This window comes from Papaver somniferum, chromosome 6 (genome assembly GCF_003573695.1).
Source record: "Papaver somniferum cultivar HN1 chromosome 6, ASM357369v1, whole genome shotgun sequence".
Lineage (NCBI taxonomy): Eukaryota > Viridiplantae > Streptophyta > Magnoliopsida > Ranunculales > Papaveraceae > Papaver > Papaver somniferum.
The window spans coordinates 48,232,589-48,256,116 of NC_039363.1; the positions used below are offsets into that span (position 1 = coordinate 48,232,589).

The 23,528-nt window shown below is 36.6% G+C and overlaps 1 protein-coding gene and 1 pseudogene across 1 annotated transcript; both read left to right on the top strand.

The window, feature by feature from the left end:
• The first annotated feature begins 3,492 nt into the window (after window positions 1-3,492).
• LOC113285638 lies at window positions 3,493-14,337 on the top strand (annotated as a pseudogene).
• Window positions 14,338-18,763: 4,426 nt separating this feature from the next.
• On the top strand, window positions 18,764-21,091 carry LOC113285637 (late embryogenesis abundant protein ECP63-like). Its single transcript, XM_026534444.1, has 2 exons — window positions 18,764-20,391; window positions 20,836-21,091. The coding sequence occupies exons 1-2, from the start codon at window positions 19,030-19,032 to the stop codon at window positions 21,067-21,069; spliced, it is 1,596 nt and encodes a 531-aa protein (XP_026390229.1). The 5' UTR covers window positions 18,764-19,029; the 3' UTR covers window positions 21,070-21,091.
• The last annotated feature ends 2,437 nt before the right edge of the window (window positions 21,092-23,528 follow it).

The window sequence follows — 23,528 nt, forward strand, 5'->3', positions numbered from 1 at the left end:
CTTCGGTATGTTGGATGAAATACCAATTGAGACTATCTAAACAAAACTAATGATGCATTCGTTTTGCTTCGGTATGTTCGCTGAATCAATATTTCCTTTTTTTTTTTGGTTCCTAGCTGCTTAATATGTTGGAAAAAATTCAGTTTTTGTGAATAAATAAAACATGATGCCAATTTCGTTTGTTTTTGGGAATATTTTTGTCTCCCACTTGCTTCTTCATGGCACAACTTTTCCTAAGAACTTTGTCTGATTTCTCTTATTGTTTAGTGCTTTCATGATATTTCTTTTGTTAATAAAAAGAATCTTTTCATTGTTTTATGCATGACATTTCTTTTGATAACTGACACAAGTTTAAAAACTACATGAGAATCTTCTCAATTTTTTGTCATATGCATGAGAACATCTTTATTGTTTTTAACGTTGAGATTCTTTTCATTGTTTTTCACGTTTGAAAGAATATAAAGAAATTGTGTTCAACTCATTTTAAGAGCAGAAGAAGTAGAAGGAGAAAGTAGAGAGTAGAGGAGAAAAAGAACTTCACTCCTTCTCATGTTTTCAATAGAGAAAGAGAAAAACAAAATAAACTCCTTCATGGTTTGGTTTTCATGTTTTGAGAGAAAAACAACTCAACATTAACTCATCTCTTTTTAGTGGAAAAATAGTAGGAGAGAAAATGAGAAAACAAGTTTTATTCTTCCATTTTTCTCTATGAGTTTTCTTTTGAGTGAAACAAGGTGGTTTCACTGAGTCGTTTTTCACTGCTAAATTCTTAGGGCGTTCTCTTGTATGCTACAAGAATGAATGTTAACGATAGTTGTATTCTGGAGGCAACTCGCCAATGAAGCTATAACATCTCTCTGTTTAGAGGAGTAGCAGGCGATGTTGTCTTTAGGGAAGCGTATCATATACGTGCCTCTATCAATTTTTTCTCCTCATGCTACTCGACATGATTCATCCATCAAGTTGATGCAAATCAAGCCAAGTATCTCTTGTGATTATTCAATTTATTTTCAATATTGTTGTTACTAACCCCAACAATCTAAAGAAATATCCTTCTCTATCTTTTGTAACAATAATAAAGAGAACATAATGTTTGATCAATAAAACTACTAAGTATAGAGGAGAGAGTCATAAAGCATTTGGCTTCAATAATATAAATTAAATGATTGATTGGTTTTTTTTTATGGTTGGTGTTTGACTAACTTTGGAAAACTAAATATGTTCCTCTTTTTTTAGAAAAAATGGGTTTGTTTGTTTTTTTGTTTTTTCTATTTTTTTTATTAATTGATAAAAGAAAAAGCTGTCTGGTTAAAAACAAAAGATGATTTCTGACAAAAAGCAAAAGCTATTTTTTCTGATAAAGAACAAAAGTTAAAGTTATATTGAGTTGTAGAATTATTGGATTTATCTCTTAACTCAAGAAGAGTTTTGTTGAATGATTTTTACAACAACTAGTATACATATTTATTTTTCACCCCACCAATTTTTATGATTTTTGGAGTTGTAAAAGTATTTTTTACATATTTTACAAGACTGTAAAATGTTTCTAAAATTTCTGACAGGCAGAAAAAACTCTGCTGAAAAATTAATTGTTTCTGGCATAACTATGAGTTTTTGGAAATATTGATCTAAATAAGATATTTAGTTCTGGATCTTATCTTTAACCCCCTTTTTGATTTATCTAATTTGGATATGCGGTTTGAGAGATAAGGAATTTGGAAAATTGTTGTGCATGTCTGTCCATAAAATATGAAATGCGTGCAATCTCTTGATTATGTCTAGCAACATTTGATTAGTGATGTGATATCACTTTGAGCATATCATGAGAACCTGTAGTAGTGATTACTTAGAGGATATTTAGTTGAAATTTAATTCTCATGATAAATTAAGCATGTAGCTAGCAAACGATTCCTATGACATGAGCAATAATCTTTTGTAGAGGTAAATTTGTATTACTTTGTCAAGGAATAATATGATTTTGACAAGTTGTATATCAATTTTGTTTATGTTCAAAATTACTTGGATCATATATATTTTGAGTAAAATCATAATTTGCATGAATCACATATTTGCTTAATAATTGTGATGCAACAAGAAAATTGTGTGTTTAAATTGATTTGCGAATACGCAAAGCATTTGGTTTTAATTACAAATATTTTGTGACCTACTAATGATTGCTTGAATCTAATGTTGAGGTACAATAACTTGATCTAACAAGAAGGTTGGTTAATTTTGGGAATGCTAGAATGCGTGCTCCAGAAGAAACGTGTATGTCTTCTACCAAAAGTACTAAGGTATGAAAGAAATTCATTGAGAAACTCAACTATCAAAAAAAGTTGAAGGAAAAAATAGTTAAAAAGATTTCAGGTATGGACATCTTCATTCTCCACATGTGCATTATGCTCTAAATATAATTTCCAATGGTTATCTTCCTTACTATGACATATGATATTTGGAAATAAGTTCATGTAATGCTTTGAAATGTTAGCATAATAGAACATGAGGAATTAATAGATAAAATAAAACTTGTATGCTATTAATTTATAATGAATTCATGAACATGTTAAGTCATAATGTTGGTAGAATACCATAATTTTATTATACAATGTGTGTTAAATGACACAATATAACAACATTTTGAGAAATCTCGATAACTGTGGGGGTGTAAAACAAAAAATATTTATTTTAATCTTCCAAGAAGATTGTGCAAGGTGCATAACCTATCTTTGTGTTCTTAACCTGTATACCTAAAATGTGGGGGGTGTATTGTCTATTTCTCCTCCCAAGAAAATCAAAATTTTGACCTAAGATTATGGATTGTGAATTCCTAACCTATCCTAAGCATACTGGTGCATATAGGTTAATGGTCATAAGATTTGACATTGATAACATTGGTATGAACACTGTAGTGTAATCTAGAGATGCTTAGTTTTTTGAACATATATTTCCTTTGAGAATTGGACCTCGAAAAAAGGTCCATGACAATCTTTTAAATGTTCCTTCGACTAGTCAACCCTGTTTCAAGATGTTGAGACCGAACTAGTAGATGTAAGAGATTTAGAACTGAGACAAAATTTAGCCTCGTCTTTGTGACTCTTATGATAGAGTCTGAACAATGAACCTATAAGGAAGATATGTGTTCTCCTAAATAGTCTTCAAAAATAAACCTTGGTACATATGAAACTGTAGAGAAACACAAAGCTAGGTATAGCTAAAGGTTATAACCAAAAAGTAAGGAATAAATTTCTTTGACACTAATTCACCTGTCACTAGAATCACTTATGTTAGGATGATGATTACCATTGCTTAAATTCATGATTTGAATATATACATCAGATGGATGTTAAGACTGCAATGGTGAATTGAATGTAGAAATTTATATGTACCAACCTAAAGGTTTTTGTTGTGAGAACAAAGTATGCAAATTGATTAAACTTCTATATGGTTTTAAACAAGCACCTAAACAGAGGCATAAAAAAAATTGATCATGTAATGATATCCAGTGGTTTAAGATTAATAAATCTAATAAATGTGTTTACATTAAATCTGATAAATGTGTTTACATTAAATCTGAGGATGATGCTTATGTTACTGTATGCCTGCATATATTAGACAGTAACATTGTTTTTATTAATACCACTAAAAGCATGTTGAATGAGAACTTTGACATAAAACACTTAGACCCTATTGATGTAATCTTAGGGGTAAAAGTCAGAGACACGTCTGATGAATATAGTCTTAGTCAATCTCATTTTGCTGAAACCATATTAAAGAAATTTAATCACGATGAGGCTAAACCTGCTTCTACTCCTTGTGAACCCACTTTTAACTTGATAAAAAACAAGGGTGACAGTGTTTCTCAAATTTTAAGTATTCTTGAGTAATTAGCTGTCTTATGTAAATTGATTAATTGTATAAGACTTGGTATTGATTATGTTGTGAGTAGTTTTAGCAGGTACACTTGCAACCCTGAGCAGGATCACATGAATTCTCTCAACAGAGTTTTGCATTACTTGAGAGGCACTTCAGACTTTTGCTTAATTTTTGGGAAGAATCCTGTTGCGACATAAGGGTGTTGTGATGCCAACTGGATGTAGGACTCAGATGAGTCAAAATCCACTAGTGGGTATATCTTCACACTTGGAGGTGCGTCTGTGTCATGAAAGATATACAAACAAACAAGTATAGCTCGATCCACTATGGAGTCAGAGTTAGCTTTAGAGAAAGAACGAGATAGTGAAACAACTACTTTCTACTGGTATTATCTCTCTTGACTTTGTAAGGTCCATGGATAATATTGCAGTTCTTTGACGAAAGGTTTATAAAGAAAGGTAGGTATCTCTACACCAAGGGGGATGATACTTAAGCTCATAAAATAAACCACCATGAAGGATACTCAACCTTGTGAATGGAGCTCCAGGATCAAGGTTCAATGAGACAACTAATTAATGGTGATGTCGAGACAACACTATCTTTGTCCCTCCCTATGGTGTAACTGTGTGATAGTGTTACCTGCATGAGATAGGATGATCTGTTCAGATCTTAATGGGTTCCATGGCTTTGTTTGAAGCGGGGTGTGGCGGGACACTCTTAATGGACTCACCTATGTGGATGTTGGAAGTGGGGCCGCTTCCTATGAGAATTTGAGATGATTTTCTAGAGACATTCATTAAACCGGGATTTAGCCCAAGGCCAAAACGGGCACAATCGCAAGAGCTTGGCAGCTTTCGGTGGAGACATCAAGTGTGGTTGTTATTTCTGAAGTGCATTCACTGTTGGCGGTTCAAGACATTGTGTTCACCGTTACAACAAGCAGTTTCGGTAACTTCTCACTAAGCTAAGGTTCAATCTTTACGACACCTTGGCCTATTTTGATGTCTTCTCTTTTCTCTTGTTTTATCGATATGTTTTATCATTCATGTGGGGGATTGTTGGAAAAAATTCAGTTTTTGTGAATAAATAAAACATGATGCCAATTTGGTTCGTTTTTGGGAATATTCTTGTCTTCCACTTGCTTCTTCATGGTACAACTTTGTCTGATTTCTCTCATTGTTTAGTGCTTTCATGATATTTCTTTTGTTAATAAAAAGAATATTTTCATTGTTTTACGCATGACATTTCTTTTGATAACTGACACAAGTTTAAAAACTACATGAGAATCTTCTCAATTTTGTTGTCATATGCATGAGAACATCTTTATTGTTTTTAACGTTGAGATTTTTTTCATTGCTTTTCACGTTTGAAAGAATATAAAGAAATTGTGTTCAACTCATTTTAAGAGCTGGAGAAGTAGAAGGAGAGAGTAGAGAGTATAGGAGAAAAAGAACTTCACTCCTTCCCATGTTTTCAATAGAGAAAGAGAAAAACAAAATGAACTCCTTCATGGTTTGGTTTTCATGTTTTGAGAGAAAAACAACTCAACATTAACTCATCTCTTTTTAGTGGAAAAATAGTAGGAGAGAAAATGAGAAAACAAGTTTTATTCTTCCATTTTTCTCTATGAGTTTTCTTTTGAGTGAAACAAGGTGGTTTCACTGAGTCGTTTTTCACTGCCAAGTTCTTAGGGCGTTCTCTTGTATGCTACAAGAAGGAATGCTAACGATAGTTGTATCCTGGAGGCAACTCGCCAATGAAGCTATAACATCTCTCTGTTTAGAGGAGTAGCAGGCGATATTGTCTTTAGAACAGCGTATCATATACGTGCCTCTATCAATTTTTGCTCCTCATGCTACTCGACATGATTCATCCACCAAGTTGATGCAAATCAAGCTAAGTATTTCTTGTGATTATTCAATTTATTTTCAATATTTTTGTTACTAACCACAACATAATATTCTTGACAACAAGATGTCATAAGAAAAGCAATGTAGCTTCAAAGCTCACATGACAATCCAATGAAAACTTGTAGGTACTAAATCTTAGGCAGGTACAACAACTAATGTTCCAACCATCAACCCCTTAACCTACCCGAGTTTTGAATGGTGAATTTTATTCCCGGAATTTTGAGAAAAGATGTACTGATAAAAGGAAAATTGCCTACTGAATTGGTGAGGCTCCGGTAACATCATTAGTATTTCACTATATTGGCTATGCTGGAGAGACAGAATTTGGATATTGGTTTTGCTATGCAGTTACTAAAAACTTCTGAGTCGTGTGTGTCAGATTGGTATACCTTACCATTTGAATAATAGTAGTTCTGTTACGTAGTGCAATACTTCAACCTGTATATACAGGTGTCATTTGCTGCAACTATGCACATCTGGATGGTAATGTTTCTTACATTTAGAGAAAACAAGCCAGACCTTTGCTGAACATATCTTCAAGCAGCAAGGTTAGTAAAGAATCAAATTCTCAGCAACCTCCTGGAAGAGAATGGGTAGTTGTTGTTGTGTGCAAATAGAGAATACACTGATGGAACTATTTGCTAACGAATTGGATTGCATGTGTGCCGCATAATCTCTGGCTAACTTCTTCTATCTGGGCGTACAGTAGGGTTTTCTTTCACATACATGCACTTCATTACTGGCTTGTTCCGTGTAGCTCATCATAACTTCACGTGCAGCGCGCGTGCCCGTTTTCGCTCTCAGTTTCCGAGTAGAATAGAAATTGAAGACCTACTAGGACTAGAAGTCTAGAACTAACAAAAATAAAGAATTCAATTGTTAATTGGTTTCTGATTTCTTTTCTTTTTTCTTCTGCTTTATGTATCGTGAAATAAGCTTGTGTAAGTTTCTTTTGTTATTTTACTTAGCTGCTTACTAGGTTTCTCTCGTGTTATCAAAAGAATTTTATTTTTTATATATTTTTCTGTTTTCTTTCTCTATACCCAAAAATATTGTCCAGAGAGATCTTAAGTAAATAAGGGCCTGTTTGGTACAGTTTTCAAAAATAGTTTTCCACTGTTTTAAAAACATAACCTTTTTTCCTTGTTTTCATTTTCTAAAAATTGTTTGGTAAACTGTTTTTGAAAACAAGGAAAACCAACTAAATCGGATCAAATGTAAAGATTCGTCTAAGAGATAGTGATATTAGCCATGACTCACTTGCAGTCATTCCCCATCTCTTACTTTGTTCTGAAAAGAAGAAAAGAAAAAAGAAAAGAAAAAAAGAGAAAACACAGAAAACAATAATTTGTTGTTTTCATTTTTTTGTTTTTAAAAACAGAAAACAGATAGAAAACATTTTCTTAAAATGTCCTTACCAAACGCGTTTTCTCCTGTTTTCTGTTTTCTCTGTTTTTAAAAACAGAAAACTGTTTTTGAAAACTATATCAAACAGGACCTAAGATTCTCGATTTGAATCGTCAAATCTGCTAAGAATTTCCTAACTTTTTTATTTAAGTTAGAATCATAGAGATTTGGATAGAGTGATTTAAAAGAAGATGATCAGAATTGCATGTTTTTGGAGTACGATCAGAATTGTATATATAGTTGTCAGAACAACGTTATTCAGTAACGCATTACTATTGGCTTTTAGACATCTGAGAGGTCTATATAGAGAACTCGTTGAATGGTGGAGGGTTAATAATCTTCATGGACCAGTTCCAAAAACAACTGTTATAACGACGCCATTCAGTTATGGATTACTAATTGCTTTTGGGCATATTAGAGATTTATTTAGAAACTTCATTGAATGGTGGAGTGCTAGTAATAATCTTCATGGTTATGCACCAATCTGCATGAATGATTTCTTTACTAGACGACTGTATCGTCGTGTGCAAGATTGTTTCAATCGACCAATAGCAAGTGCTCCTGATTCTTGGATTGAAGTGGTTGAGCGTTACTCCAATGATGCCTCAACTTAGGATCATACAATTACCTCGGGTTTGCAGCATCGGATGAATACTGTACACCACGTGTAATCGAGTCATTAAAGAAGTTTTCTGCAACCACATGCAGCACTCGTGTGGACGGCGGAACAACAACATTGCATGCGGAATTGGAAGAATGTGTTGCTAGCTTTGTTGGAAAAGAGGCTGCTATGGTTACCGGTATGGGGTATGTCACAAACTCTGCCGTACTTCCAGTCCTTATAGGGAAGGGTGGGTTGATAATTAGTGACTCCTTGAACCACAACTCCATTGTTAATGGTTCACGAGTATCGGGAGCTTCAGTTCGAGCTTTCCAACATAATTCACCATCCCATTTGGAAAAAGTTTTGAGAGAAGCAATTGCTGAGGGAGAAGGAAATGCTGATGGCCAGCTGCTAACACATAGACCTTGGAAAAAGATAATTGTGGTTGTAGAGGGAATATACAGCATGGAAGGGGATCTTTGCAGACTTACTGAGATTATAGCAGTCTGCAAGAAATATAAGGCATATACTTATTTGGATGAGGCCCACAGTATCTGTTAAAAATATAAGTTAATTTGTGGTGTGAAAGAGTGCATATGGGTTAAATATGAAAAGCCCAGAAGAATAGATTTATCCGGCCCAAAGGGAGAGCTAGAGTACGGGGCTTCCTTCTCCAGCATCTTCTGTAGTTTTCTAGAGAATTCTTTCTCTGGATTTTTCCAAGTTTTTAGGCACGTGTTTCTCCAGAAAATTTAGTCTCTAGACTATTGTTGTAAAATCAGTCCATATTAGTTTAGAATCTTCAGTGTCTAGACAGTTCTCTTGGTCGGTCAACTTAGCCTATAAATAGGTGACGATGGGTTCATTTGAAATCCATCTGAAAACTCATGTGAGTTAGATAAAGAAAGAATGAGAGCTAGAGAGATAAGTGCAAGTCCAAGTGACTTTCTTGTAAGAAATTGAGTGAGCCAAAGTTGCGACACTAAAGTTCCATTGTATCATTTTCATTTCCAATTAATATAAGCCTCACTTATCATTCAATTAACCAACCTCTCTTCCTAAATTCATTTCCATAAACCCATCACATTTCCGCGTTTCGCCAACAAATTTGGTATCAGAGCAAACCTAACCCAGTAATCCTAAAACTCTACCCATGGAAATTAACCAAAGTATTCAAGGTTTCAATTATGCCCAAAGTCTAATTCCAATCTTTGATGGTGAGAGTTATGATTATTGGAGTTTACAAATGAAAACATTATTCATTTCACAAGATTTATGGGATTTTGTAGAAGATGGTTATAAGGTACCCGAGTCGGCAGAAGCTCTATCGTCATGGACGGATGCAGAGAAAAAGGAGTACAAGGAAAACAAGAAGAAGGATGCTAAAGCACTATTATTTCTACAACAAGGGGTAAGCAAAACTATTTTTCCTCGAATTTCGGTGGCGAAAACTTCGAAGGAGGCCTGAAATATTCTCAAAGTAGCATTCCAAGGATCAGAAAAGGTAATCTCCATTAAACTACAAAACTTATGGCGAGATTTTGATAATCTACTTATGAAAGAAAATGAAACTATCCAGAATTTCTTTTCAAGAGTTACTGGTATAGTAAATCAAATTAGTAGTTATGGAGATACCATAGAAAATAAAAGAGTTGTAGAAAAGATTTTAAGGAGCTTACCGTTCAAATTCGATCACATCGTCGCTGCCATTGAAGAGTCCAAAAATTTATCGACTCTCTCGGTACACGAATTAATGGGTTTACTCGAGGCGCACGAGAAAAGGATAAATAGGTTCGCGGAGCAACTGTTGGAGTAGGCGTTTCAAACAAAAATAAATTTCAGCGAAAAGAAAAATACGGAAGCCAGAAAAGAAAGCTCTAGAGGGGGATCATCATCAACATCACCTCACGAGAAAGGGTCGACATCAAATCAAGGGCCCAAAAATTTCTACCGCGGACGTGGAAGAGGAAAAGGAGGTTATAGAAACAACAACCAAAGGTACGGAAAAAATTACTCCTCAAATCTCCGTTGCAATGTTTGCAAAAAGTTTGGCCATGCAACCGAAAATTGTAAATATAAGTGCACCAAATGTGATAAATTAAATCACATGGAAAAAGATTGTTGGCTTAACGAAGCTAACTATTCCGAGACAAATGATTCTCAAAAACAAGTATTTTATTCCTGCCTCACCTCGCAACAAGAAGCGCAAGGTATATGGTATGTCGACAGCGGATGCAGCAGCCATATGACAGGAAACAAAGAATATTTCGTAAAATTGGAGGAGCAAGAGATTCCACCGGTCAATCTCGGAGATGGAAAGTTTCAGAATGTTGAAGGAAGAGGAGTCATATCCGTACGTACAAGGTCAGGTAAAACTCGATACATATCTGATGTTCTTTATGTTCCTGGCCTAGCTCAAAATTTATTAAGTGTTGGACAACTTATAAGAAAAGGGTACTCACTACATTTCGAAGACGGAGAATGCACAATTTATGATAAAATTAACAAGCAATTGGTGGCGAAAGTAAAAATGTCAGGAAATTTTGTCTTTCCTTTATCTATGCCACCAATTGAAAATTGTGCAATGAGTACCAATCATATAGATAAATGCAATCTATGGCATATGAGATACGGGCATCTCAACTACAAATCCTTGAAGGTTCTAAAATCAAAGAACATGGTAATTGGTCTTCCTAATATCAACAGTGGAGATAAAATATGTGAAGGTTGTATTCTTGGGAAGTTCCATAGACTTCCATTCACAAACAAATCGTGGAGAGCAAGAAGGCCCCTCGAATTGGTGCACGCCGATATCTGCGGTCCGACAAGAACAACTTCACTCAACAACAAAAGATATTTTCTCCTATTCGTGGATGATTATACCAAGATGATGTGAGTGTATATTATCGAGAAAAAGTCCGAGGCATTCCCTAAATTCCTAGAGTTCAAGGCGTTGGCAGAGAAGCAAAGTGGTCACCAACTAAAGGTTTTCCGTACAGACCATGGTGGAGAATTTACCTCAAATGAGTTTATCAACTACTGCAAAGAAAACGGTATTAAGAAGGAGCTTACCGTCCGATACACTCCACAACAAAACGGCGTCGCGGAAAGAAAAAATTGTACGATCGTTGAAATGGATCGCAGCATGTTGAAAGCAAGGAAGCTACCCAACAGTTACTGGGCAGAAGCAGTCAACACGGCGGTCTACATCCTTAATCGTTCGCCAACAAAAGCAGTTCTCAACAAAACTCCATATGAAGCTTGGCATAAAAAAAGGCCCGAGGTAACTTCTTTCAGAATTTTTGGTTGCGTAGCATACTCACATATTCCATCCCAACATAGATAAAAGTTCGATGAAAAAGGAGAAAAGCTAATATTCATCGGATACAGCGAAGAGTCTAAAGCATATAGACTTCTAAAGACAGATACAAAGGAACTGGTAATTTCGAGAGATGTTATTTTTGATGAATTCAAATCATGGGATTGGAATGATGAAGCAGACAACTACGAGTTGCCACTACTCATCGAAGACGAGCCAGATCAGCCACGTCAAGAAGAAAGTACTCCACCAGCAAGCCCGAGATCTCCTAGTCCAACACAACAAAGTCCAAGTTCATCTGAATCAAGTGCCCCATCTAGAAAGGTGCGTTTCCTAAGAGATATTTATAATGTATCTAATTGTGCTTTTATAACACTAGAACCTCAAAAATATGAGGAAGCGGCAAAAGAAGAAAAATGGAGAAACGCCATGGACGAAGAAATGCGAGTAATCGAGAAAAATAAGACATGGGAGCTCGTTAATCAGTCAATTGACAAAGAAATAATTGGTCTGAAATGGGTCTACAAGACAAAATATAATGAAGATGGGTCAATTCAAAAGCACAAAGCAAGGCTAGTTGCAAAAGGATATTCCCAGCAACCAGGAATCGACTACAACGAGACATTCGCCCCAGTCGTTCGCATGGAAACAATCCGGATGGTGTTAGCCTTGGCAGCTCAATTAAAAATGAAGGTCCACCAATTGGACGTAAAGTCGGTGTTCCTAAACGGAGAACTTGAAGAAGAGGTGTACGTTGAACAACCTCAAGGATATGTCCGAAAAAGAAAAGAAAACATGGTTTATCGTCTCCGCAAAGCACTATATGGCCTCAAGCAAGCACCGCGTGCATGGAACAGCAAAATCGACAGGTATTTCCGAGATAATGGAATCGAAAAGAGTCCAAGTGAGCCATCCCTCTACATAAGAAAACAAGGTACGGATTTCCTAATCGTTTGTCTCTATGTTGATGATTTAATTTACGCCATCACAAAACAAGACATGGGAGAAAAATTTAAGAAGGAGATGATGAGAGAATATGAGATGACAGACTTAGGACTTATGCGATATTTTCTTGGTATTCAAGTAAAACAATCTCCGGAAGAAATATTCATTTCCCAAGAAAAATATGCAGAAGACTTACTGAAAAGGTTCAAAATGATGGATTGTAAACTAATTGCAACTCCAATGGGTACCAATGAGAAGTTGGTAAAAAATGATGGAGCGGCAAAAGTTGATCCAACCTTATTCAGAAGTCTAGTCGGCTCACTGATCTACTGAACAAATACAAGGCCAGATATCGTCAATGCAACCAGCATTGTTTCTCGGTTTATGAGCGAGCCAAGCAAATTACATTATGCCGCTGCAAAAAAAATTCTTCGATATATCAAGGGAACAAAGGATTTTGGCATCAAATATACAAGAGAACAAGATAATGATTTAATTGGCTTCACAGATAGCGATTGGGCAGGTTCTATTGAAGACCGAAAGAGCACATCCGGCTATGTTTTCTGTATGGGAACAAAAGTTATCTCTTGGAGTTCTAAAAAACAAAGTACGGTGGCACTATCATCAGCCGAAACAGAGTACATAGCATCAACAAGTGCAGCATGTGAAGCAGTATGGTTGAGAAGAATAATGACCGACCTACAACAAAGGCAAACGCAGCCGGCAACTATCTACTGTGACAATATGTCTACAATTGCAATGACAAAAAATCCAGTCTTTCATGGACGAACGAAGCACATAGAGCTACGACACCACTTCATCAGAGAGCTGGTCGAAAACAAAGAAATCGAGCTCCAATTTTGTCCAACGCAAGAACAAAATGCGGACATTTTCACAAAAGCAGTCACGGTGGATAAGTTCAATCATTTTAGAGAAAAACTTAACATCACAAATTAAGAGGGGGTGTTAAAAATATAAGTTAATTTGTGGTGTTAAAGAGTGCATATGGGTTAAATATGAAAAGCCCAGAAGAATAGATTTATCCGGCCCAAAGGGAGATCTAGAGTACGGGGCTTCCTTCTCCAGCATCTTCTGTAGTTTTCTAGAGAATTCTTTCTCTAGATTTTTCCAAGTTTTTAGGCACGTGTTTCTCCATAGAATTTAGTCTCTAGACTATTGTTGTAAAATCAGTCCACATTAGTCTAGAATCTTCAGTGTCTAGACAGTTCTCTTGGTCGGTCAACTTATCCTATAAATAGGTGACGATGGGTTCATTTGAAATCCATCTGAAAACTCATGTGAGTTAGATAAAGAAAGAGTGAGAGCTAGAGAGATAAGTGCAAGTCCAAGTGACTTTCTTGTAAGAAATTGAGTGAGCCAAAGCTGCGACACTAAAGTTCCATTGTATCATTTTCATTTCCAATTAATATAAGACTCACTTATCATTCAATTAACCAACCTCTCTTCCTAAATTCATTTCCATAAACCCATCACATCTCCGCATTTCGCCAACAGTATCGGGGCAATAGGGAAATCCGGCAAAGGAGTTTGTGAGTTTCTACGAGTGGATACTGCTGATGTGGATATAATGATGGGGACTTTCTCAAAATCATTTGGATCATGCGGTGGACACATTGCAGCCTCCAAGGAGGTTATTGAGTATCTAAAGTTAACCTGCCCTGCTCATCTTTATGCAACCGCAATTTCACCACCTGCTGCACAGCAAATCTTATCTTCCATAAAGGTTATTCTTGGGGAAGATGAAACAAGTAGAGGGGCTCAAAAACTTGCACGAATTCGTGAGAACAACAACTTCTTCAGATCTGAGTTGCAGAAGATGGGATTTCAGGTTATAAGAGATAATGACTCTCCGGTAATGCCCATAATGGTTTACAATCCAGCAAAAATCTCTGCTTTTTCTCGAGAGTGCTTTAAGAGAAATGTTGCTGTTGTCGCAGTTGGTTACCCAGCAATAAAACAATTGATGTTGGCCAGGGTACGGATTTGCATATCTGCTTCTCACACCAGGGAGGACCTGTTAACAGCGCTTGAGGTTATCAACCAAGTTGGTGATCTCGTCGGCATAAAGTACTTTCCTGCTGAACCGAAGAAGCAGCAGTGCAAAGGAAAATGGTGGAGATAGAAATGTCATTTCCAATGAAGAGGCCCTCAATTAGGAAGACACAGGTGAAACCTCGAGTCTGTGGTAATGTAACGTAATGATTGATCTCTTTAACGCACATAATTCTTAATTATATTAACCAATCATACTTAGTGTTCCAACTTTAGCGTCCAGAGTTTGCCATGTCTTTCACTCGGAAAACTAATTGTTGGTTAAACTTCAACATAGAAGTCACTAACAAGCTGGTTAAGACAAGATTAGGAAATTGATGTAATCCTAAGGGAATTAGAAGTTATCTAGTTCTAAGAAAATGAAAGACATGTAATAAGGTAATAGGACTAGGAAAAGGAATTCATAGTTCTATATATATATGATCACCAAAGTTGTGGTTGATCATATGAGCAAGATTAGAGCTTGTGTTTAGTTTTGAGAGATTTTCTAAACATCAATAAAGAGAGTTGTCTTTATATAAGCTAAGTTTCATCTTGCAGTTGCCATTAATTGGTATCAGAGCTTGTTTCTGAGCCATGGAAAACGAAACTACCATTGTGGGTGCAAAAAAGTTCACGCCACCATCAATACAAGTTCCAATCCTCAACACCACAAACTACACAGTATGGGCCATGAGAATGAAGGTACTGATGAAAATCTACAAAGTTTGGGAAACAATTGATCCTGGTACATTGGACCCAGACAAAAACAATGTTGCCATTGGATTACTCTTTCAAGCAATACCAGAATGTCTTGTTCTACGAGTTGGTGAACAGGAAACTTCAAAGAAAATTTGGGATGCAATAAAGGCACGTAATCTCGGAGCTGATCGAGTTAAAGAAGCCCGTCTGCAAACCTTAATGTCTGAATTTGAAAGAGTGAAGATGAAAGACATTGATACTATTGATAGCTTTGCAGGAAAGCTATCAGAGATAGCCTCAAAAGCTGCGTCACTTGGACAATCCATTGATGAAGATAAACTGGTAAAGAAGTTTCTCAATAGTTTACTAAGATCCAAGTATATTCATATCATAGTTTCTCTCGAACAAGTCTTAGATTTAAAGAAGACTAGTTATGAAAATATAATTGGAAGATTGAAAGCATATGAAGAAAGAATCCTTGATGAAGAAAACAATGGAGAAACTCAAGGAAAACTCTTGTACACAAACTCTTACCAACAAAACTCTGCGACAAGAGGAAGAGGTCGTGGAAGAGGTGGTAGAGGAAACAGAGGCCGAGGAAGGGGAGGAAGGTTTAACTCACAAGATAGAACAAGAAGTCAGAATGATCAAAACCAAGGGAAAGAAAAGAAGGATAGATCAAATATTATTTGTTACAGATGTGATAAACCAGGACACTTCTCCTCTGTATGCCCTGAAAGAATACAAAAGATGGAAGGAACAAACAAGAATGAAACAAGAGAAGCAGATACAACTCTTTTCATGCACGAAGTTGTATTCTTAAACGAATGGAACCTAATACCAAAGAACTACGAATCAAAGGATGGAGAAGAAGGAATCTGGTATTTAGATAATGGAGCCAACAATCACATGACTGGTAAGAGACACTACTTTTCTGAACTCAATGAGAAAATGCTTAGAACTGATAGAGGAGGAGAGTTCACTTCCGTAGAGTTCAACAAGTTTTGTGAGTCAAATGGAATCAAAAGGCAACTCACAGCACCATATACACCACAAAAAAACGGAGTGGTGGAGAGGAGAAACAGGACTCTAATGGAGATGACAAGAAGTTCTTTAAAGGCTATGCAGGTACCTAATTATCTATGGGGAGAAGCTGTACGACACTCCACATACCTAATAAACAGGATACCTACGAAAGCTCTGAAAGGCATGACTCCATATGAAAGCTTGCGAAAGAGAAAACCAAACATAGATCATTTAAGAGTGTTTGGTTGCAAAACATACACAAAAGTTGATTCTGCAACTCTTAAGAAACTGGATGATCGATCTCAGACTCTTGTGCATCTAGGAATTGAGCCTGGATCCAAAGCTTACAGATTATTCAATCCAACAACAAAAAGAGTAATAGTGAGTCGAGATGTGGTATTCGATGAAAAAGCAAACTGGAACTGGAAAGAAACTAATGATGGACCAAGTAGGGATCCAAGAATGTTTCAAATGAGATGGGGGTCAAGTAATTGATGAAGGCGAAGGACCCATAATCATCAATACCAATGGAAACAATGATGTTAATCAAGAAGAAGAAGAGAATAATGAAAACACTGAGAATAACGAAGAAGTAGTAGAAGAAGAAGAGATCGATGAAATAACTCAACCCATTCCACTACGAAAATCAACAAGACAGATACAAAAGCCACAGTATCTGGAGGATTATGTTCTTCAAGCTACAGAAGAATGTGAGATAATGCTACTTTCTGTTAATGATGAACCAAGGAATTTTCAGGAAGCAAAGGTCTCGACTAAATGGACACAAGCATGTAGAGAAGAAATTATTTAAATCAACAGAAACAAGACTTGGTTTCTAGTTGATAAGCCAGGTGGGGTAAAACTGATTGGTCTTAAGTGGATCTTCAAAATAAAACGGAATGCTGATGGTACTGTCAATAAATACAAAGCAAGGCTTGTAGCTAAAGGATATGTACAAGAATCAGGCATAGATTTTGATGAAGTTTTTGCACCAGTTTCTAGAATTGAAACAATACGCTTATTAATTGCATAGGCAGCATCAAACTCATGGGAAATTCACCACTTAGACGTTAAGACAGCATTCTTACATGGTGAATTGCGAGAAGATGTGTATGTTGAACAACCAGAAGGTTTTGAAGTAAAAGGACAAGAGCATAAGGTTTATAAGTTATCAAAAGCTCTATATGGTCTAAGACAAGCTCCTCGAGCCTGGAATACAAAGTTAGATCAAATCTTAAGAGAAATCAGATTTGTTAAGTGCTCTAAAGAAACATCAGTATACAGAAGAGAAGAAAAGGGAACGCTTCTTGTGATTGCAGTCTATGTAGATGATCTATTTTTGACTGGCAACTCCCTTAAGGTGATCAATGAGTTCAAGAGAGAAATGTCATCAAAGTTTGAGATGTCAGACCTCGGAAAACTCACTTATTACCTTGGCATAGAAGTCCATCAAGGAGTAGATGGGATTCAGATTAAACAAGAAGCTTATGCAAGGAGAATTCTGAAAGAAGCAGCACTTGAAACTTGTAATCCAACTAAGATACCAATGGAGTTTGGACTTAAAGTTTCAAAGGCACAAGAAGAAGCAGAGATTGATTCAACGAGTTATGGAAGAAATGTTGGATGCCTAAGATACTTATTACACACAAGACCAGATTTGGATTTCTCTGTGGGAGTATCAAGACGTTATATGCAGAGTCCACGCAAGTCTCATGGGGATGTAATAAAGCAGATATTGAGATATCTAAGAGGAACAATCAGCTGTGGATTGAAGTATGGTCGAGGAGGATTAAAAAGAATTGTTGGGTATAGTGACAGCAGTCATAATATTGACCAAGATGATGTAAAAAGTACAAATGGTCATATATTTTATCTAGGAGAAGCACCTATTACATGGTGTTCACAGAAGCAAGACACTGTAGCCCTCTCATCCTGTGAAGCTGAGTTTATGGCTGCAACAGAAGCAGCTAAACAATCAATATGGCTTCAAGAACTGTTGGGTGAAATCAAAGGAAGAGAACCTGAAAAAGTTCTCATCAAGATTCATAATAAGTCTGCAATTGCACTCACTAAAAATCCAGTGTTTCATGGGAAGACGAAACACATTCACAAAAGGTATCATTTCATACGAGAATGTATCGAGAAGGAGATCATCAACGTTGAACACATACCAGGAACTGAGCAGAAAGCAGATATATTGACAAAGGCATTAGCTCGGATCAAGTTTGAAGAAATGAGACAATTGATTGGAGTACAAGATATGTCACGGGTAAGGTTGAAGCTTAACGGGGAGAATGTTGGTTAAACTTCAACATAGAAGTCACTAACAAGCTGGTTAGGACAAGATTAGGAAATTGATATAATTCTAAGGGAATTAGAAGTCATCTAGTTCTAAGAAAAGGAAAGACATGTAATAAGGTAATAAGACTAGGAAAAGAAATTCATAGTTCTATATATATGATCACCAAAGTTGTGATTGATCATATGAGCAAGATTAGAGCTTGTGTTTAGTTTTGAGAGATTTTCTAAACATCAATAAAGAGAATGGTCTTTATATAAACTAAGTTTTATCTTACAGTTGCCATTACTAATGTTATTGCTCTTCCTGAACGGCACATCATAGGCTCTGTCCGGTAAAATTCTTAACTCTTAAATCGCTCACCTAAATAACGATTGATCACCTAAAACTAAAAGTGATAGTTTAACAATTATTGAGTTCACAATGCATTGCTTGGTTAATTTTAACAATTTCTGGAATCCAAAATATAACATTTTATTGGTTTTTAGAGCACCTTCCTTTAGCCAAGTACGTAGCATTGCTGTTACATAATCTGGAACCCTGCAGATAAGGTTGTCTAGTCGATATGTATAAAGAATTCTAATCAATGCTAGAACTAGCTGAGTCACTTCCCTACTTTCATAAACACAAACACGTTGCACAAACTTTGCGACACTTGTCCATTCTTTCGTTTTACAAACCCCCCAACTAAGCAAACTCTTACCTCTTTATAACCCTCTTCTCTTGTGTTCTCCCTCCACATTTTCTCATCCTCTTCTCAAAATATTATCATCAGCTTCATAAAAAAAAATAATTTAGAAACGCATTTCTGTCCCACCATCTTGAAACGCCTTGCTCATACAGATCAAAGATTTCAAACTTGTAAGCATAAGAAAACATCCAGAAATTAGCAATGGCATCTGAGAAAGTCACTAGGAAAGATACAACAGAAGTTAGCAACAAGCAAGAACATCATGAAGAACCTAGAGTCGCAAAACTTGCTACCCATTTCGAATCTCTTGCTGAGAAAGCAAATCAACCTAGCCTACATCAGAGTGATGAAGAATCTCATACTGAGAAAATCAAAGAACCTCATACTGGAAAAGAGAGAGATACTATGAAGAAAGCAGGTACTGATCAAGAACATGTTCAATCTAAATCTCAATTCGAGGATTCAAACATTAGCCAAAGAAAAAAACAACATCAAAACACCCAAGATGATTCTGCTACCAAAAATAAACAAATACAGAAAACTACTGCCACACAAGGGGAAGGTCCTCATGATCAAGGTGTGAAGAAATCACAATCACTGGAGGAAATTGGAAAACATAGACAACAGGCACAACAGAACTCCATGGAAGCCATTAGAGGTGCAGAGGAAAGGTATGATAAGGCATCAAAGAAAGAGTATCATCATGAGGAGGATGTGAAGAATCCTCAGTCTCTAGAGGAAGTTGGACAATACAGGCAACAAGCGCAACAGAACTCGATGGAGGCCATTAGAGCTGCAGAAGAGAGGTATGAAAAAGCTAAACAAGCTGGTTCTGCAGCACTACATGACGTAAAAGAATGTGTCGTCCATGGGTTAGGAGCAGCTTCAACATATGTTGCTGATAAAAGTGTTGCAGCAAAAGATACCACCATTGAAAAAGGTTCACAAGTATTAGGGTACGCAGCAGAAAAAGCTTCGAAAGGGTTATCAGCAACTAAAGATACAACTTTGGGTGTGGGGAAAACTGCATTAGATTATACACTGCAAACAGCTGGACAAGCAAAGGATTTCACAGCAAAGAAAGCTGTTGAAGCTAAAGATGCAGCTGTTGATGTTACTAAAAAAGCCGCAACTGTTGCAAGTGAGAAAGCAGTAGAAGCGAAAGAAATGAGCTTAGGTGTTGGTAAAGCTGTTGTTGATTTAACAGTTGAAGCAGGGGTGAAAGCTAAATATGTGGCAGTTAGTACTGGTAGTACTGCGGTTCATTATGTTGGCGAGAAAGCTGTGGACATTAAAGATACAGCCCTTGATGTCAGCAAAAGGACCGTTAATTATGCTGGTGAGAAAGTTGTTGCTGCTAAAGACGTTACCATAGAAGCAAGTAAGAAGGGTTTGGGTTATGCTGGTCAGAAATCATCTGAAGCTAAACAAGCAGCTGCTGATATCACTAGAAGTGCCGTGGAGCAAACCAGCAAGAAACTCGAGGAAACCAACAAACCTTCTGGCGTCACAGAGAAGGCAAGCAGTAAACTTGAAGAAACCAAAAAATACTCCGGTGTTGAGGTAAGAATTATCTTAGTTTATTTGATTCTTTAATTGCTTATTCTTGGAAGTAAATGTAGCCTAGAATTTAGATAGAGATTCTGAGTGAAACCCAGTCACATTAAAGAAGTCTTGAATACTGTTATGTATTGTCTTCATTTAGCATGTCCCTGCTGCGGAGATGGGGTTTTACAAAACCGGCCGGTGTCTATTATGTGTCCCTCACTTACTCGTTCCGTCCGTTTTAATTAATGTTAATAAGTCAATTCAGATGGTGCAGATGGAGGATGGGATAGGGGTGGTCATTTCTAACAAAATTAAGGAACCCAAACATGAATTGTGCACTGCTGAACCAGTGAAGTCTAAACTATGAAATTGGCTACAACTTTTCGGACTTTAAAACGACATCTGGATAGAAAATGCGGAATGATGATGGACTTTTGGGATTTTGTTTTGTTTATGCAGAGAGGAACAGAGGATAAAGATAAGGGACCAGAGAAGCATGTTGAGGGTATTGAAGAAACGGGGGAAAAAGTAGAAGTTCAACCCGCCCAGTTATTGGGAGCTGTTGGAGAAACCTTGGCTGAAATAGCCAAGAATGCTAAAGAGATGGTTGTTGGTCCGGAAACTGAACTGGAGCAACACAAGGTTCTTGGCGACGTTGAATTGGAGCACCAACATCATGAGCACCAACAGTAGCTATTCTGCATTACAAAGTTCATGGGAGTACGTACAAAGTTTTTCATGTAGAATTGTTCTGCTTTTTTTTTTTTTTGCACTGTTTTTGTCTTGTTTTTGGAGAACGTGGATGAATGCCCAGTCTGTTATGCATATGTATTCCATCTATGAATATGAAGTAGTACTGAGTTTAAGCATCCTCATTTAACTTGATGGAATTTTTTATCCTGAAGTTTGATCTTTGTTTTCCTGTGCTTGCATCAATGCTTGTCAATCTAGCTTTACAATATTAGACCATTCTAAGTATCAGATAGAAAAGTCAAGAGACGCAAGAGTTGCCTCCCTCTTGAAGAATTCTTATTGTGGCACCCATTTTTGGGATGGCACTTTTGGACCGTTATTATTGTAGTAGTACTGCTGCACAAATCTTGTATATGCAGAAATGAATGAACCTTTTTAAGATCAACCGAATAGGGAACAAAAGATTGGAGGATTAGTTCGTTGAAATAGACGAAGATGTGGCTCAGGGTTTAATCACCTGGGGCTAGGAAACTGACAGGAGGTGCACGCACTCGATTACCAAGATAGACTTGGGTTAAGCCTACAGTTCTTGGTAGATCCCCGAAACACTAAACCTTATGATGACACAAAGAGTCTATGCTGCCAGATTACAGTAGACATTACAAGAACCTTAAAGCCAGCTTCTGAACAATTGAACTCAAGTCATTTAATGTAGAAACAAGACTAAGATGGCACTCACTCTGATGTCTTGACTATCAAATTAGGCCGGATTGAAGGCTATTATTGGGGCGTTACACTCCAATAGAGGGGCTTCACTTGGATTCTTAGTGTCCAAAAAAGTGGTTATGGGATATCCTAACACATATACGAATAACTAAAATAAAACTTAAAAACTGTAGAAGAAATCACTGCCAGGTTTGGATTAATTCCAACCGTAGAAATTTTATTTGCATGTAGTTTTACGTCCAGGTTGGAATGAACTACGTCCAGGTTTGGATAGTTCCAACCGTAGAAGCTCATTTTATATCCAGGTTCCTTTTCATTCCAACCGTATAAGTGATTTTACGTCCAGGTTTGGATTATTTCTAACCGCAGAAGTTTATTTTACGACCAGTGTGATTGACTAATTTTTTTTCTTCTCTCTAGTTTTTCTTCCCACAAAAACTTTGTCCCAGAATTCATCGTCCTATTAGGTGACGCAACTTTATTGAAATGTGACGCCCCAGTAATCAATAGTCTAAGAAAATGTGGTGTGTATGTACCTCAAAGAGCGGCTGAGATCGTCCAAAATATTTGACGGCAGAGATTAAAACTTGGCCAAATTACGTCTCTTCCCTGACTAAAAAAGTTTTTTTTTTTTCTAATCAGAAAAAAGAAAGAATTGAACTCCTAACCTATCACTTGGGAGTTCAACCCCTAGCCAACTGGGCTAATCCCATTTGGTTTGGTACAAATACTCTTCTTCTTCGCCTAACTATAACCAAGGCTCTGCCCCATGTATGCTTAATTATGTCTGTAACTAACCATAAGTGTGGCTCATCCTAGCTAACCGTCATATTCTTTACGGAAACTAAGAATCCTTTAATTTGGGATTCTAAACAATTTTCACAGGGATTCGATGGAACAAGATTTTTGTTTGGTTGTCAGTTGCAGTGAATGTCAATATCACATCAGGGTTCTCCATTAACAGGTATGTTCAAATTAAGTCATGGCTTCTTTTTAGGATGGACTACTAAGATTATCCCTAATCTTAGCTAATTCTCGCTAATCCTAGCTCTGACCATAACTATGTTTTGGCCTCAGCTAAAACCTTAGGTCTCTTCTCTGGATGGATCATAAACAATGGCGATGGATTAAGGTCAATTCCTAAATAGCTGCAGTATATCTACCTTTTAGATGTCGTGGGAAAAAAAATATCCAATCTGTATTATTTGATCTTCTTTCTTTTCTTTATAGGCTTTACCTGAAAGCTTGCAATCTTTCCATCGAAACCATCGAACTCAAGATAGGTTTTTTTTAACTTGACTTCTCTAAGTGATACCAATCTACAAGAAAAATATGTTAATCGAAGCAAAGGCATGAACGCGGATCATCTTTTTGGTGCGTAAATACATTATTAAATGCTCATATGAGTGTGGTCAGGCGAGCAATCCCATGATGGAGTTTGTGATTAGATGGGACGAAATAGTACTGGCATTCCTTTGTCTATCCATCATTTTAAGCTTCTTTACCTTCTATGTTTTCTCTTATTGTTCTCCTCTTTTGGATACAACAATAACGACACCGTTAGGGATACCTAAAAAATCTAACATAACAATAACAATAATTGGAGATTCATCAGGGTAAGATCGTCTTCCGATGATCAAGTTTGCATCGATCCTCACTATTCTTGCTATATAGACAAGTAATTACATATTTATCCCTATTCTGGCAAGGAGATTGATCACGTAGACAAGTAA

Bases quoted from the DNA above. Each gene is read 5' to 3' on its own strand.
- LOC113285637 (XM_026534444.1), top strand. From the start codon at position 19,030: ATGGCATCTGAGAAAGTCACTAGGAAAGATACAACAGAAGTTAGCAAC. The intron at 20,392-20,835 runs GTAAGAATTATC...TTGTTTATGCAG, and splicing joins AAAAATACTCCGGTGTTGAG to AGAGGAACAGAGGATAAAGA.